Raw genomic sequence first — 12,575 nt, forward strand, 5'->3', positions numbered from 1 at the left:
ATGGGAATACCAGCTACAGCTCTTCATTTAGTACCACTTCTGGAAACTGAACTAATATAAAAACATCAAACACTATTACATGTGTATTTAATATTTTATTAATAGTAAAGTATGTTCTGTATGTTGGTGATAGGCACAGCTTATTATTGTAACATTATTACCAAAGGGAGACGATGGCTCTCAGGCGGGAGCCGACTCGTTCAGGAACGACACATTACCATCGTGAGTTGTTTATCAGTGTGTGTGTGTGCAGGATGTTCCCGGCGCCGTGTCCGTGGAGGAGATGACGGAGCTGCTGAGCCTTCACAAGCTGTGCTGTGGGAGGAGCTGGCACATTCAGGGCTGCGACGCCCGCAGCGGGATGGGCCTCCACGAGGGGCTGGATTGGCTCTCCAGACAGCTGGTGGCTGCTGGTGTCCTGGACGTTGCCTAAATGTCACCTCCCTCTATATCGCTATTCTGGTCTCACTCTCTCCCTTAGTGACTGACCCCAACCCCCCCCACCACTTCCAAACACTAACTTTTAAGACGAGACTGCAGCTTTAAGCCTGCCCTCTTCATCTTTCCTTCTTTGCGCACCATTGTTGGCAAAGAAAACAAAGATGTAAATACTTTCTCTAGCTTCACTGAAACATGGAAACTACAAAACTTTAAGGTCTGTGCAACCGGTTACACCCACCCTCTGAGAAATAAACACACCAGCCACAAAAAAAAAAAAAACTCCTATCCTGCTTCAGTTCTAAGGCAGCTTTCAAGGTCTAACACATGGCTTACTTTAGTTTTACTCTGTTCTAACCTTTTTCAAGAGACGCGCTCTTTATCTGGCATCCATAGCTAGTCGACTTTGGTCCAGTAAAATGTTAAAAATGCTCCTTGTGCCCTGCCAGAGTGGACTCTATCTGTATTTTCTATCTCACATCATAACCACCACCGTATGTAACAGTAACCTTAACTAAACGCAAAGTAGTCTGTATCGTAATGATAGTATAATTTACGTACCTTTTTGTTGACAACGCATCCGATAACCCTGAGAAATAACTACAGTTCAGTGTATCCGCAGGCGAGATGGGACAGAAACGTCCACTCTGGTGTGAACAAGCCCAGAGGACTTCCAGTGGCTTCAGACTGATGGTCAAATGTTCCGATTTTGGCTGTTTTGTTTTCTCACTTTGCCTTGACATCTAACGTAAGCAATAGCAGTCGATGTTTCATGGGATCTTTAAATTATGTGTACAAGTTTCTTTTTTTAAGTGTACCGTATGAACCTATTTAATGCCACAGCTGGTCTTGAAATGGCGAACCAGTAGACTTTTGGTTTGAATGTAGTGGTTTTCTGTTACACAACTGTTTACTGAACTTATTTAATGAGCGAGAACGTGGACGTTACTTTTGGGGCTTTTTTCGTGAGAGATTCAGAGTCTTTACGCACCGATTCTGCCTCCGTTTTGTGGAGTGTCCTGCACGCAGAATTTGTGGAATGCACTTGTTTGCCGCCTCACTACCAGTTTTCACTTGGAAGCAAATTAACTATCTGCTGTTTCTTAGTAGACTCTGAATATTAATCTCACCGCAAAAAACAAAATGTCTTGTGAAAATATTCCTATTTAAACATCTCACAAGTCCTGTTTATCTGTCCGGAGTGCAGGTACACCTTTAATCTACAGCCTTCAGTAATAATGTAATGTGAAACTTAGTGAAGCATTAAACCTAACACTGACACTTATCTTGTTATTAAGGAACCATCGTTTCACTTTGATTTAATCTTTATTCATTGCTATGTAATGTTTACTACTTGTATCTATGTATAAAAATGCAAATTTAAAAAAAAAAAAATGCACGTGTGAAAAGCCTTTCCACATAGTTTGTGAAAACATTTCCATTTGTTTTTGAACCGTAGAAGCACAATGCGCGTCGAAACCTTTGTTACCAGTGGACTTGATAATGGCTTTTGTAAATTATTCATAATGTGATGCTGTAAAATAAACTAATTGACCTTATTTGTCTGGCTGGTGGCTTTTTCTTTGAGGTAATTAACTTATTAACAGTGATCATTGAACTGAAAACTCTCCGCTGCAGCAAACAGACATTCTCACTACAATCATACACAAAGCTTTCTTTAATAACTCATTCTGGTAAAAAACAAACATCACTGTACAGGACACGATGAAGACGTTGGATCACTTTACAGTGATGTTGATGATGCTGATGTCTTCGTACGGTTTGTCGGTCTTGGGGTTGACTTTGACGTTAGAGATCCTCTGGACGGCCTCCATGCCTTTCGTACACCTTCCAAACACAGTGTGCTTGTTGTCGAGCCAAGGCTGGGGGGGGGAGAGACAGGCATCAGCACATTAAAACCACTAATGACAAGATATTCTAAGTCCTTTTCAGACGTGGAATCTGTAACGTTGCTGGCTTCATCTGTTTTAGGTTTTTTGTAGCTATCAGATTAAAATAATGATATCCAGGAGGTCAACTGTTGGAGCCAGGGGATTGCTAGCTTAGCTTAGCATAAAGACTGGAAAAAATAATCATTCCAGCCTTTATGCTAAGCTAACCAGGTGCTTGGCTCTAGCTTCTTATTTACAGCAAGAAAGCAAAGAGTAATTTCCAAAATGTGATGCTATTTATTTAGGTTATAGAGTAGTACATATGCATATTTAATGTTGGGCTGCTGTAGGTTTCAGTTTGAGTTTGTGAACTACTACTGAGGGAACTTACCGTGGGTACGACAGTGATGAAGAACTGCGAGCCGTTGGTGCCGGGGCCTCCGTTCGCCATACTGAGCGTGTACGGGCGGTCGTGTCTCAGTGTGGCGTGGAACTCGTCCTCAAACTCTCCTCCCCAGATGCTCTCCCCTCCCATCCCTGTGCCCGTGGGGTCTCCGGTCTGAATCATAAAGCCCTGCACACAGGAAAGGCACGAGATTTAGACACAGCGTAATGCGGAGTCAGGCAGCGGATTAAAGCCGGAATACGTCTCACTAACCAGATAATACAACTTACTTTGATTACTCTGTGGAATATGTGGCTGTTGTAGTAGCCGTTCCTGCTGTGGACACAGAAGTTCTCCACAGTTTTGGGACATCTAAAATAAAGAAAGAAAGAACAGTGCTGTTTATATCTGGAATATACAAAAATATAAAGTGAGACTTCTGAACAAAGCCATAATGTTCTCAAAAACTTACTCCACTGGGAAAAGTTTGATGTGGATGTCTCCCATGGTGGTGTGGATGATGGCACTGTCAGACACTCTCTTGGGGCCCTCAGCCTGCGTGGCGGCCATCACCTCTTCCTTCGAGGGCTTCTCATTAAAGATGTCTCTGTCTGAGTCTGCACTCTTTGTATCCTCCGGTTCTCTCTTTGAGAACTTCAGTTAGGAAACAATAACGACGTGTTAGGACAGAGAGCGGTGGAGGGAAAAGCTGGATGGTTGTAATGCGAACGTGATCTCACCATGTAGAAGCGGTTCTTCTTAAACGCAGTGCAGAATATGGTGGGGTCGGGCATTACGTTATCTAAGGCGGGGTTGTCGGATGCCTTCATCTCCACAGTGGGCGCCACGTGCATCGCCTTCGCAACCCCCTGGAACAGACTCAGCTGGACCACACGAATGTTCTCCAACTTGCCGAGGATCCGCACACATCTGGGGGACGAGATCCAGACGCATTCATGTTATTAGAGGTGTGGTGACACAAAGCGAAGAGGGAAGTCACGGAGGTCAGGGTTCTTGCGAGAGAGGGACACAGGGGCCCCAAGATCCCTGATGAAGTATGAAACTCAAAACCAACCAAAAGTTTAATCTTGGACCCTGGCACTCCCATAACACGTGGATTCATTATAGACAGTAAAAACAAAAAGCATCAGAATGAATCAGGCTGAACCAGAGATACTGGTTTTTTAAGCATTCTTCTCCCTAGTAGTTTGCCTACATTACCCACAATGCAACCTGACTAAGGACAGACAGTTTGAGATACAGTTGTTTCATACTAACAGCAGCTAACGTAGCTTTGAGATGAGCAGTATACGGAGGACTGGTAAGATCACTTCTTTCTGAGGCATATGAAGTAGTACCCTTCAAGACCTTTACAAACAGATTAATGTGTAAAATTCACCTTTAATTATCAAAAAATGAACACGGTGCTGTCCTGACGCATGAAGTGGCACCTCCACTTACATTATATATTAAAGAAATACACTTCTACGTAATAAAACGTTCATCTTCAGGTAAAAAAAGCTATTCCACACAGCAAACGCCACATGTTTGGTGAGTGTGAGATACGTCAGGATATAATAACTAAACAACTTCCTGGGGAAAACCGTGAAGAACACGAACTTTCATACAGCCGTACCTGTTGGTTTCCACGTTGATGACCTTGATGCCCAGCATGGTCCCATAGAGCACAAAGTGGCCGGTCTCATCAAAGATGATGTTTGTCAGTCTGATGCCGTCCACCTTCTCCAGCTCTCTCTCCACAGCCATTCGCCTCCCGAACTCCATGTCCGGCAGCTGCTGCCTCATCTGCTGCAGCTCTGTGAACATCTGACGCATAAAGAGGCTGCGATGAGCATGTGAATCAGCCACGTCAGTAAAGAGCCGAGCTGAGCGGTGTGCGAGGACTTACCGTTAATGATTCATCGAACACTCTCATCAGTTTTCCAGTTAGGAAGCGGAAGATCCTGACTTTCCTGTCAGAAGCGATGGTGGCCATTTTCTTCCCGTCGGGAGAGAACGCGAGACTGGTGGGATAGGTTTTGTGTTTCGCAAATTCATACAAGTCTGTGTCTGTTTTGTATTCCCATTGCACGTATCTGGGGAACTTGAATTCGTTCGGGAGGCCGGTCCAGTATTCCAGCATTCCCGCCTTGTCGGCAGAGACGATGACTCTAAATCTGGGATTCAGGCGGATTTGGGACAGCGGCGAGGAGTGCATCTTGTCGAAGACGTGGAGGGGCTGGTTGCTCCCCCTTCCATCGTAGACGAAGATCTTCCCTGTGGATTTTTCCGAGCAGGCCACCGTGGATATGGCATCCCCGGGATTGTAGACCCACTCACTCTGGCCTGGGTGAAAGCTGCGCAGAAGAGAGAAAATATATTTCACATTGGGAGAGAGGTGTCACTGCGTCGTCCATGTGTACACATCAAACATGGATTCATTTGTGATTTAAACTCACCCCAACTTCAGCATATTGATCATGTCAAAGTTGACAACATCAAATACTTTCATGGCCTGATCATCACCGACGGAACAGAGAAGGGCCCCTTCAGCACTGACTGCAATGCTTTCTATCACACCTGCAGAAAGCGAAGGAGCGGTGTCACTACTTATCGCACCGTACAGAACATATAAAGAACAGGAACTGTAATATAAATAAAGTGAAAGATTGGGATGGATCCGACGCGTACCGAGATGACTTCGAAAGTGTTTGACAAACTCTATTCCCTCTTCCTCCTTCTTCTTCCAGAACTTCACATGGCCATCTTGGCTGGCCGTGATAATGAAGTCAGTCCTGAAATAAATAAAAAAAGACTTTAAGAAGCAAAGCCTGGAGCAAAAAGAGAAATAAAGTAGGGCTGAACAATGTTTTTAAAAAAGATCAGGTGGAAAAATGGTTGAATTTAGCCACTTTACTTATCAAGGCACACAGGTATTAATGTTAATGTTTTATCACAGTATTGTTGATGAGTTCTTTCCATTGTGAACTAGCTGTGGGTTGTTTTCCTAAGATGCAACACATGTAGGTCGTGACTGACAGCATGTTGTAAATGGTACTTATATAGCGGCTTTCTAGTCTTCTGACCACTCACAGTGCTGTACACTACCTGTCACATCCAGCCATCCTCACTCATTCATACACCGATGCACAGCATTGGGAGCAATTTGGGGTTCAGGATCTTGCTTAAGGAAACTTTGACATGCAGCAGGAGGAGCCGGGGATCGAACCGCCAACCTTTTATGAACCAGGTGTATTTGTTGTGTGCTTTTATGCTTTAAAATCCTATTGAACAATTTATTAATGAAGTATCTATTGGCTCAAACATCCTGCTACTGTTTTAAACTACTGTTAAGGTGCTGATACTCTCTTATAACACTTAAATTGAAAGATTTATCAATGAACAGTCTTCTATAATCAGCTTTTTATAATGTTTTCCTCGGTTTAACATACTGGATTTGTAAATACTGGTAGATATAAACTGTACATTGGTGATATAACTGAGCCAGCCCTTTTTATCTGCACATTAAAGTTGTCTCACTGTCACTAACAGTTAAAGCTGCTCATTAATCACAGATCGAGGTACATGTTAGTGGGGATATCCCACAGCGCTGCAGCAGGTTGAACACATTTATTTCATGTACATAATGTAACATTTACAGTTTCTTGCAGAATCACTCACTTGGAACAAACGATGTGTGTGATAACGTCTCTGTGCATGTAGCTGCGTTCGTACATCGCAGCCGAGGGGAGGTTGTCCAGATAAACGCGCTCAAACTCGAGCACTGAGGGAAGAAAACCAACAAACAACAACAACAACAACAACAACAACAACATGCAGGAGTTAGCGGGAGTTTGCATTGTGAGCAGATGAATGAAAATGTGGCGGAAGTATCAAACTGCCAGAAACGGACCTTTCCTCTTCTTGGACTTTGAAGCTTCGCTTGGCATGGGCCCGACCCACTCCTCCTCTTCTCCTCCATCTCCTCCTTCTCCTCCTTCTCCGTCCTGAGTATCATCTGCTTTTCGCTTAAGTTCCACATTGTTTTCTGCCTCCGCCATCGCTGCAATCTTCCGTGTGTGTGTGTGTGTGCTCCTTTCCGGTTTCCGCTACTTCCGTTCGGGTTCTTGGACGTCTGAATTCTCTCTCACCGGGTTTAACTGACATATTTTCGTAAAAACAATCAATTATTTGCTCCGTTAATTCCTCTGAAGATTGCATATTTTTTTTGGCTCGTTTTACCCGAATAAAACGGAGCTGTTCACTCGCTATACACACAGATTCAGGAGCAACAATGTCCACAGCTTACAGTATATTTCCTACCGGTCCCGACATAAATCAGCGTCGCTACACGGTGACAACAGTCTTTTTTAAGAATGTATTTATCGGGCTTTAACCTTTCAAATTCAAGTATTTAATTCATTTTTGCTGTAGTGGAACAAAAGTACTGCGTTGTTTCTGAGGGTGTATTGTGATGGAAGACTTGGGTCAAACCAAAAGTCACCTTTAGGGGAGTTTACAATATTTCTTCTTCCCTTGTGTCACCGGCACATGTGCAGAATTATATTCTTGTGAATTAATTATTCAATAAATGCGATATAAAATGAATTTTACTAAATCTAAATGTTTTAAATTAAATAAATATAAAAAATAACAATGTTTGTTATTGAGAACCCCCCCACGTACTCGGAAGTAAACAATGCGCTCACATGTATGGCCAAGATGGCTGTAGACAGAAAAGTCTGATATTTGTCACCTGTAAAGCTAATTTAACAAACATTATCTAACTTACTGTTTTATATTTTTAAGTATCAGACAGCGTAAAAAAAAACTCAGTTTTCTTGCTCCAACGACAAACACAACCACAGCGGCAGAATGAGCAATATTTACATCCAAGAGCCGCCAACAAATGGAAAGGTAAGCGCGACTTTTTTCAATTGTAACTTCTACTTTATCCCTTTATCTGCTTTTCTCTTAGTAGTTTTCGACATATGCTTTACTTTTACAGCTTATATCGCGGAGGACGTTTAGCTATGTTGCATATTTCGCTGAATACTATTTAAATGCAATGTAACATCTTGCATTTGTACTCTTTTACAGCTCCAAAAGTTTGCATTATAATAAGAAAAACACTGATATTCTGCATGTTCATTGAATGCCCTGAAGCTAACGTTATTTGTGCCAGATGAGATGTTTGAGTGGAACATTTAAATCACTTTACTGGCAACAGGTAAATGTGGAAATGTGGTAATAATGGATTATTTAAATGTCCCACTTTGTGACAGGTCCTGTTGAAGACCTCAGCAGGTGACATTGACATTGAGCTGTGGTCCAAGGAGGCTCCTAAAGCATGCAGGAACTTTGTGCAACTGTGCATGGAAGGTAAAAAGTCAAATCCAGTTAAAAGACATGTTGTATTCTCTAACACGCTGCAGAACTTGTTAAAACAAACCTGCTGAAGATCAGTCATTACAGCAGTATCAGTCATCCAACCCGATCATCCGAGTTTTGAGAGGTCTGCCTTTGGATTTAAAAAAATGTATGCCAAAAGTTATGCAGGAACATTTCTGCATCTATGTTGAGATTTATAGCTCTTACGATTTATCTGAAAAAGCCACTTTGAGGCACAGACATGTTTAAATTGAGTCGTGCTTATATATCTATATTATATATAGTTAATCATAAGGTTTTGGGGTTATCCTTTAAGTATTCTGGTGTGAAGATGCTAGCACCTTAAATAAATATATTACTGAAGTGTCCTCTATATTGTCTAAAATTACATTGAATATACATGTATTACTCTGGCATGATGGTGCAACAGAAGCATCATTACATTCTTAAAGGAGATCCCTCATAATATAACATACGGATTAATATTAAGTGTTAAAATGTTATATTGTGGTTACACACTTTACATAGCAGTCTATTTTATTTCATCATAGTTTCAGAATTTTAAATACACTTTGAATGACTCTTCATATTTATATTAATATCTCTCTTTATTAGACACCCTGACACACACACACACACACACACACACATATATATATTTATATGTGTGCTCACCTTCATATGTTATTAGTTATAACAGACTCTTCCAAGACCATTCTTGGATTCTTTTTCTTTTTTTTCTCGCACACCCAAAATTGGTCATTTCAGTTATGAATTTAATTGTCGTAATTCTTTATTTTATGGGTCCTTAGGTTTCCTGGAATTAACAGTGTAATTCTGTTCTAATTACGGGAAAAAATAATTCCTGTTATTGAAAGAAAAGCTCAATTTAAAAGTCAATTTTAATGTATCAATGATTTATTATTAGACATTTTATTATCCGCATATGTTGACTTTTATGCTTGCCTGCAGACAAATGACCGACTGTGTACTCGCTGACGGAGACTCTCTAGCTGACGCCAGCAGTTCATTGCAGTTAATTAATTGGAAGTGCACCAACTGAATACTGTCTCTATTTTCCTTGTAATTACTCCCAATTTACATAGTTATTTCCAGGAAACTCCTTGGAAATTATTGGGAAATTTTTCTGAAATTACAGGCCTGTAAAATAAACTTTATTCTCTTATATTTCTCTTTCCTCTAGGTTACTATGATGGCACAATATTTCACCGAGTGGTGCCTGAGTTTATTGTTCAGGGTGGAGATCCCACTGGAACAGGAACAGGTGGAGAGTCCATCTATGGTCGGCCATTTAAGGTCAGCCTGCTTCTATACTTCCTTTCTGATCATTCTGTATGATTAATGGTAAAACTAAGAATCAGAAGTGTAAATCTTATTGCACATTAACTTATTAACCTGTGCGCCCAACTTTTAGGATGAGTTTCACTCTAGATTGCGCTTCAATCGAAGGGGTTTGGTTGCCATGGCAAATGCTGGGCCACATGATAACGGCAGTCAGTTTTTCTTCACCTTGGGACGCGCAGATGAACTCAACAATAAACACACCATATTCGCCAAGGTAAATATTTCCTATGTTTGTTGGAGTCAGTCCTGGGCCAGATATCTGACACAGGACATTACTCTCTGTGTCAAACGCCTCCCATAGGCAAGGACTCAAATCAGCATCATTTTCCTGAATTCCTCAATTAAGTGTATGTCACCATTTGTGCTTCTTTTTTTTTAATATAATCCCCAATGCAGGTCACAGGAGACACAGTTTACAATATGCTCAGATTAGCAGAAGTTGAATGTGACAACGAGGAAAGACCTTTGAATGCCCACAAGATAAAAACTGCTGAGGTATTTTCTTCTTCTTCTACTTTTATCCTTGCTTAACAACCTTTTTACATTTTAGTGTCTCTGATGTAAAAACCCTTCGTCTCTTCCAGGTGCTTCATTCTCCTTTTGATGACATTATTCCTCGGGAACTAAAGAAAGCCAAAAAGGACAAAGATAAAGAGGATGGAAAGAAATCACAGTCAAAAGCCACAAAGTGAGTGCTCAGACTTCATCTGTCTACCTGATAATATAAATACCTGTACTATTGGAAGGTTTGTGTTAAATAACCTTAAACCACCATCTTTTTTGTGTCTTTAATAATAGTAGTACAGTGTTTGGTGCCCTCAACAGATGTGATCTTATGTTCTTGTTCTTCTTCGGCCTCATTGGGTCATCATGCTTAAAACGACACAGTCTTGTTGTTATTGATGCTTCATTGTGTTGTTTTTTGTAGGAACTTCAGTCTGTTGTCATTTGGAGAGGAAGCTGAAGAGGAAGAGGAGATGGTGAATCAAGTCAGCCAGGTACTGAAGTGTAAAACTCAGATGGTTCTAGCTGAGCAGTTATACTGTATATATGTACCACCTCGCCTTTGTTTCTTGGTTAATTTAAGGTATATGTAATATTTCTTTCTATTAAACTTAAATTGATGCTTTAGAAATTGAGGTTGCATTGACATTTTTTAAACGAAAGCCAAATGTGTGAGAACAAAATGAGTTGCTCATCATTGTTTATGTTCCTTCAGACACTAAAGGGAAAAAGCAAAAGCAGCCACGACCTCCTGAAAGATGATCCCAGACTGAGCTCCGTTCCAGCAGTTCATAAGTATGTACAATTATTCATTCATTAATAATTATACAATAAACACCTTTCTCTTAAATGAACACACTGTATTTGTACAGTATGTTTGGACTGTATATGTGTATGTGTATATATATATTTTTTATGTGGTGCTATAAAAAATCAAATCAATCAAATTCTACTTTAAAAGGAAAAAGAAGAAGGGGGCATCAGGAGATCCAACTGAGGTGAGACCATGTAAAGATCAACAACAGCGTTCCCAGAGTCACTTTTATGTGATCGTTCTGAATCTGAAGTTTCAATGCGTTCTTCCAGACAGACGACGAGGTCGACGGAGACGCTGACGGCGATACGGACGCGGGTGAAGACTATGACTCGGATGAGAGAGAGAAGATGAGAGAGCTCATCGGCAAAAAGCTACAGAAAGAAAAAGGCGGCGAGAAAGCGGCGGAACTCAGCGAGGAGGAACGAGGGAAGAAGCCCAACCGCAGGTACAACTGTCAGTCTCAATCTGAATTATAAACTGTTTTTTAAATAGTCCACTTGTAACGCAGTGTAACAGCCTGGTGGGGGAGCTGTTGAACTGTGTAATAAAGGGAATAAGTGATAAACTCTCTCCTGTTTAATCAATACACAGAGGATGAGGACCTGGGCTTTAAAAATTTAGACACACATTAGGAAAAGTGTTTGAAAACTGTTACAGGAGCATAAGGCGACCTCTTGAAATGTCTTTTGTCTCCCCAGCACCCCCAAATATTCCACTTAATGTGATATATGACAAGGAAAAGAAGCATTTGAGAATCCGGAACCAGGGAGTGTTTGGCATTTTTAGGATTAATCAATTATCAAAATAGTTGCAGTTAATTTTCTCTCGACGACTAATCCTGTCAACTCTACATTGAGTTCATCTTGAAATATCATGACCACAAAAACAGACCCATAAGAGATGAGAATGATTTGTATAATATTTAGACACTCCTAAGGCGCAGTCACACTGAAAACAATCATTAACTTGTATTAATTACAGCCTCTCTGCAACAGCAAATCCCCTCAAAACAGTTTTGTCTGCCGGCTACCCTGATTAGGTCATTGTTGGATTTCAGAAGCAGTTTGACATACAAATTGGTGCACACATTGATGTGCATTTTACCGTGTTATTGAAAACATGTGCATCACCCAAATATAGCACACTGTGCTGTTCACAAGCAGTCAAACTGTAAAATGCAAATGGTCATATGCAAAAACCTCCACCGTCATATTAAACAAAAAGACAGTTATACTATCCACCAGCTGTCCAAAGCCTCAAAATGTTCCATTTGTTAGCAAATGTGACAATGAAAAGCAGCAAATGCGCATATTTTAGAAGCTGGGAGCAGATATTTCCCTAAAAATGTATCAACGGCATACATGTGTGCTGTGAGGTATTAACATTGCACTTTAAAGACTGACGTTCAGTCCTCAGTATGGTCACTTCTCACAATGCAACTCAATTGCACCTTTTAATTAAATGCCTAAATGCCCGTTTATTTCAAACCTCACACCTATAGTTTGTAATGCAGGCTTAGGTCTTGAATCCTAAGTTAACCCTGATGACATCACTTTGACATTATCAGAGTTACTTTGTCAGACTTCATAAAGCTCCTCCAGAGCCACAGAAGACATTTAACTAATTGAGTTAATGCTCAGGTTGACAAGGAAACTGAACTTCATGTGTAAAATCTGTGAAGTGCTCCTTTTAAAAAGGATTTTAAAAATGTCAGTGTTGAGTGTTTTTATATCCAATCCCCAAAAACGATCTAGTTAATAGCACAGCACTTCAATTTTGAACA

The 12,575-nt window shown here is 40.8% G+C and overlaps 3 protein-coding genes across 3 annotated transcripts in view; 2 read left to right on the forward strand and 1 right to left on the reverse strand.

Moving 5' to 3' along the window:
• Positions 1–1,997, forward strand: part of trim23 (tripartite motif containing 23) — a gene marked incomplete in the record, with an annotated part of 13,256 nt that extends 11,259 nt beyond the window's left edge. Inside the window, 1 exon segment of the mRNA XM_035667585.1 lies at positions 254–1,997. Within this exon segment, the coding sequence (XP_035523478.1) occupies positions 254–433 (180 nt within the window).
• Positions 1,998–2,093: 96 nt separating this feature from the next.
• ppwd1 (peptidylprolyl isomerase domain and WD repeat containing 1) lies at positions 2,094–6,820 on the reverse strand. Its single transcript, XM_035667584.1, has 11 exons — positions 6,629–6,820; positions 6,397–6,499; positions 5,407–5,510; positions 5,175–5,295; positions 4,625–5,072; positions 4,352–4,542; positions 3,456–3,645; positions 3,188–3,369; positions 3,006–3,087; positions 2,722–2,904; positions 2,094–2,321 (listed from the first exon to the last, which is right to left on the reverse strand). The coding sequence occupies exons 1-11, from the start codon at positions 6,774–6,776 to the stop codon at positions 2,178–2,180; spliced, it is 1,896 nt and encodes a 631-aa protein (XP_035523477.1). The 5' UTR covers positions 6,777–6,820; the 3' UTR covers positions 2,094–2,177.
• Positions 6,821–7,421: 601 nt separating this feature from the next.
• cwc27 (CWC27 spliceosome associated cyclophilin) overlaps positions 7,422–12,575 on the forward strand; it is a 30,989-nt gene continuing 25,835 nt past the window's right edge. Inside the window, exons 1-10 of the mRNA XM_035668312.1 lie at positions 7,422–7,632; positions 8,001–8,097; positions 9,311–9,423; positions 9,542–9,685; positions 9,868–9,966; positions 10,056–10,159; positions 10,400–10,469; positions 10,691–10,770; positions 10,937–10,973; positions 11,062–11,237. Of these exons, the coding sequence (XP_035524205.1) occupies positions 7,591–7,632; positions 8,001–8,097; positions 9,311–9,423; positions 9,542–9,685; positions 9,868–9,966; positions 10,056–10,159; positions 10,400–10,469; positions 10,691–10,770; positions 10,937–10,973; positions 11,062–11,237 (962 nt within the window). The 5' untranslated portion in view covers positions 7,422–7,590. The remainder of the gene's footprint in view (positions 7,633–8,000; positions 8,098–9,310; positions 9,424–9,541; positions 9,686–9,867; positions 9,967–10,055; positions 10,160–10,399; positions 10,470–10,690; positions 10,771–10,936; positions 10,974–11,061; positions 11,238–12,575) is intronic.

This window comes from Morone saxatilis, unplaced genomic scaffold (genome assembly GCF_004916995.1).
Source record: "Morone saxatilis isolate NCDOM2014 unplaced genomic scaffold, NCSU_SB_2.0 Contig21, whole genome shotgun sequence".
NCBI lineage: Eukaryota > Metazoa > Chordata > Actinopteri > Moronidae > Morone > Morone saxatilis.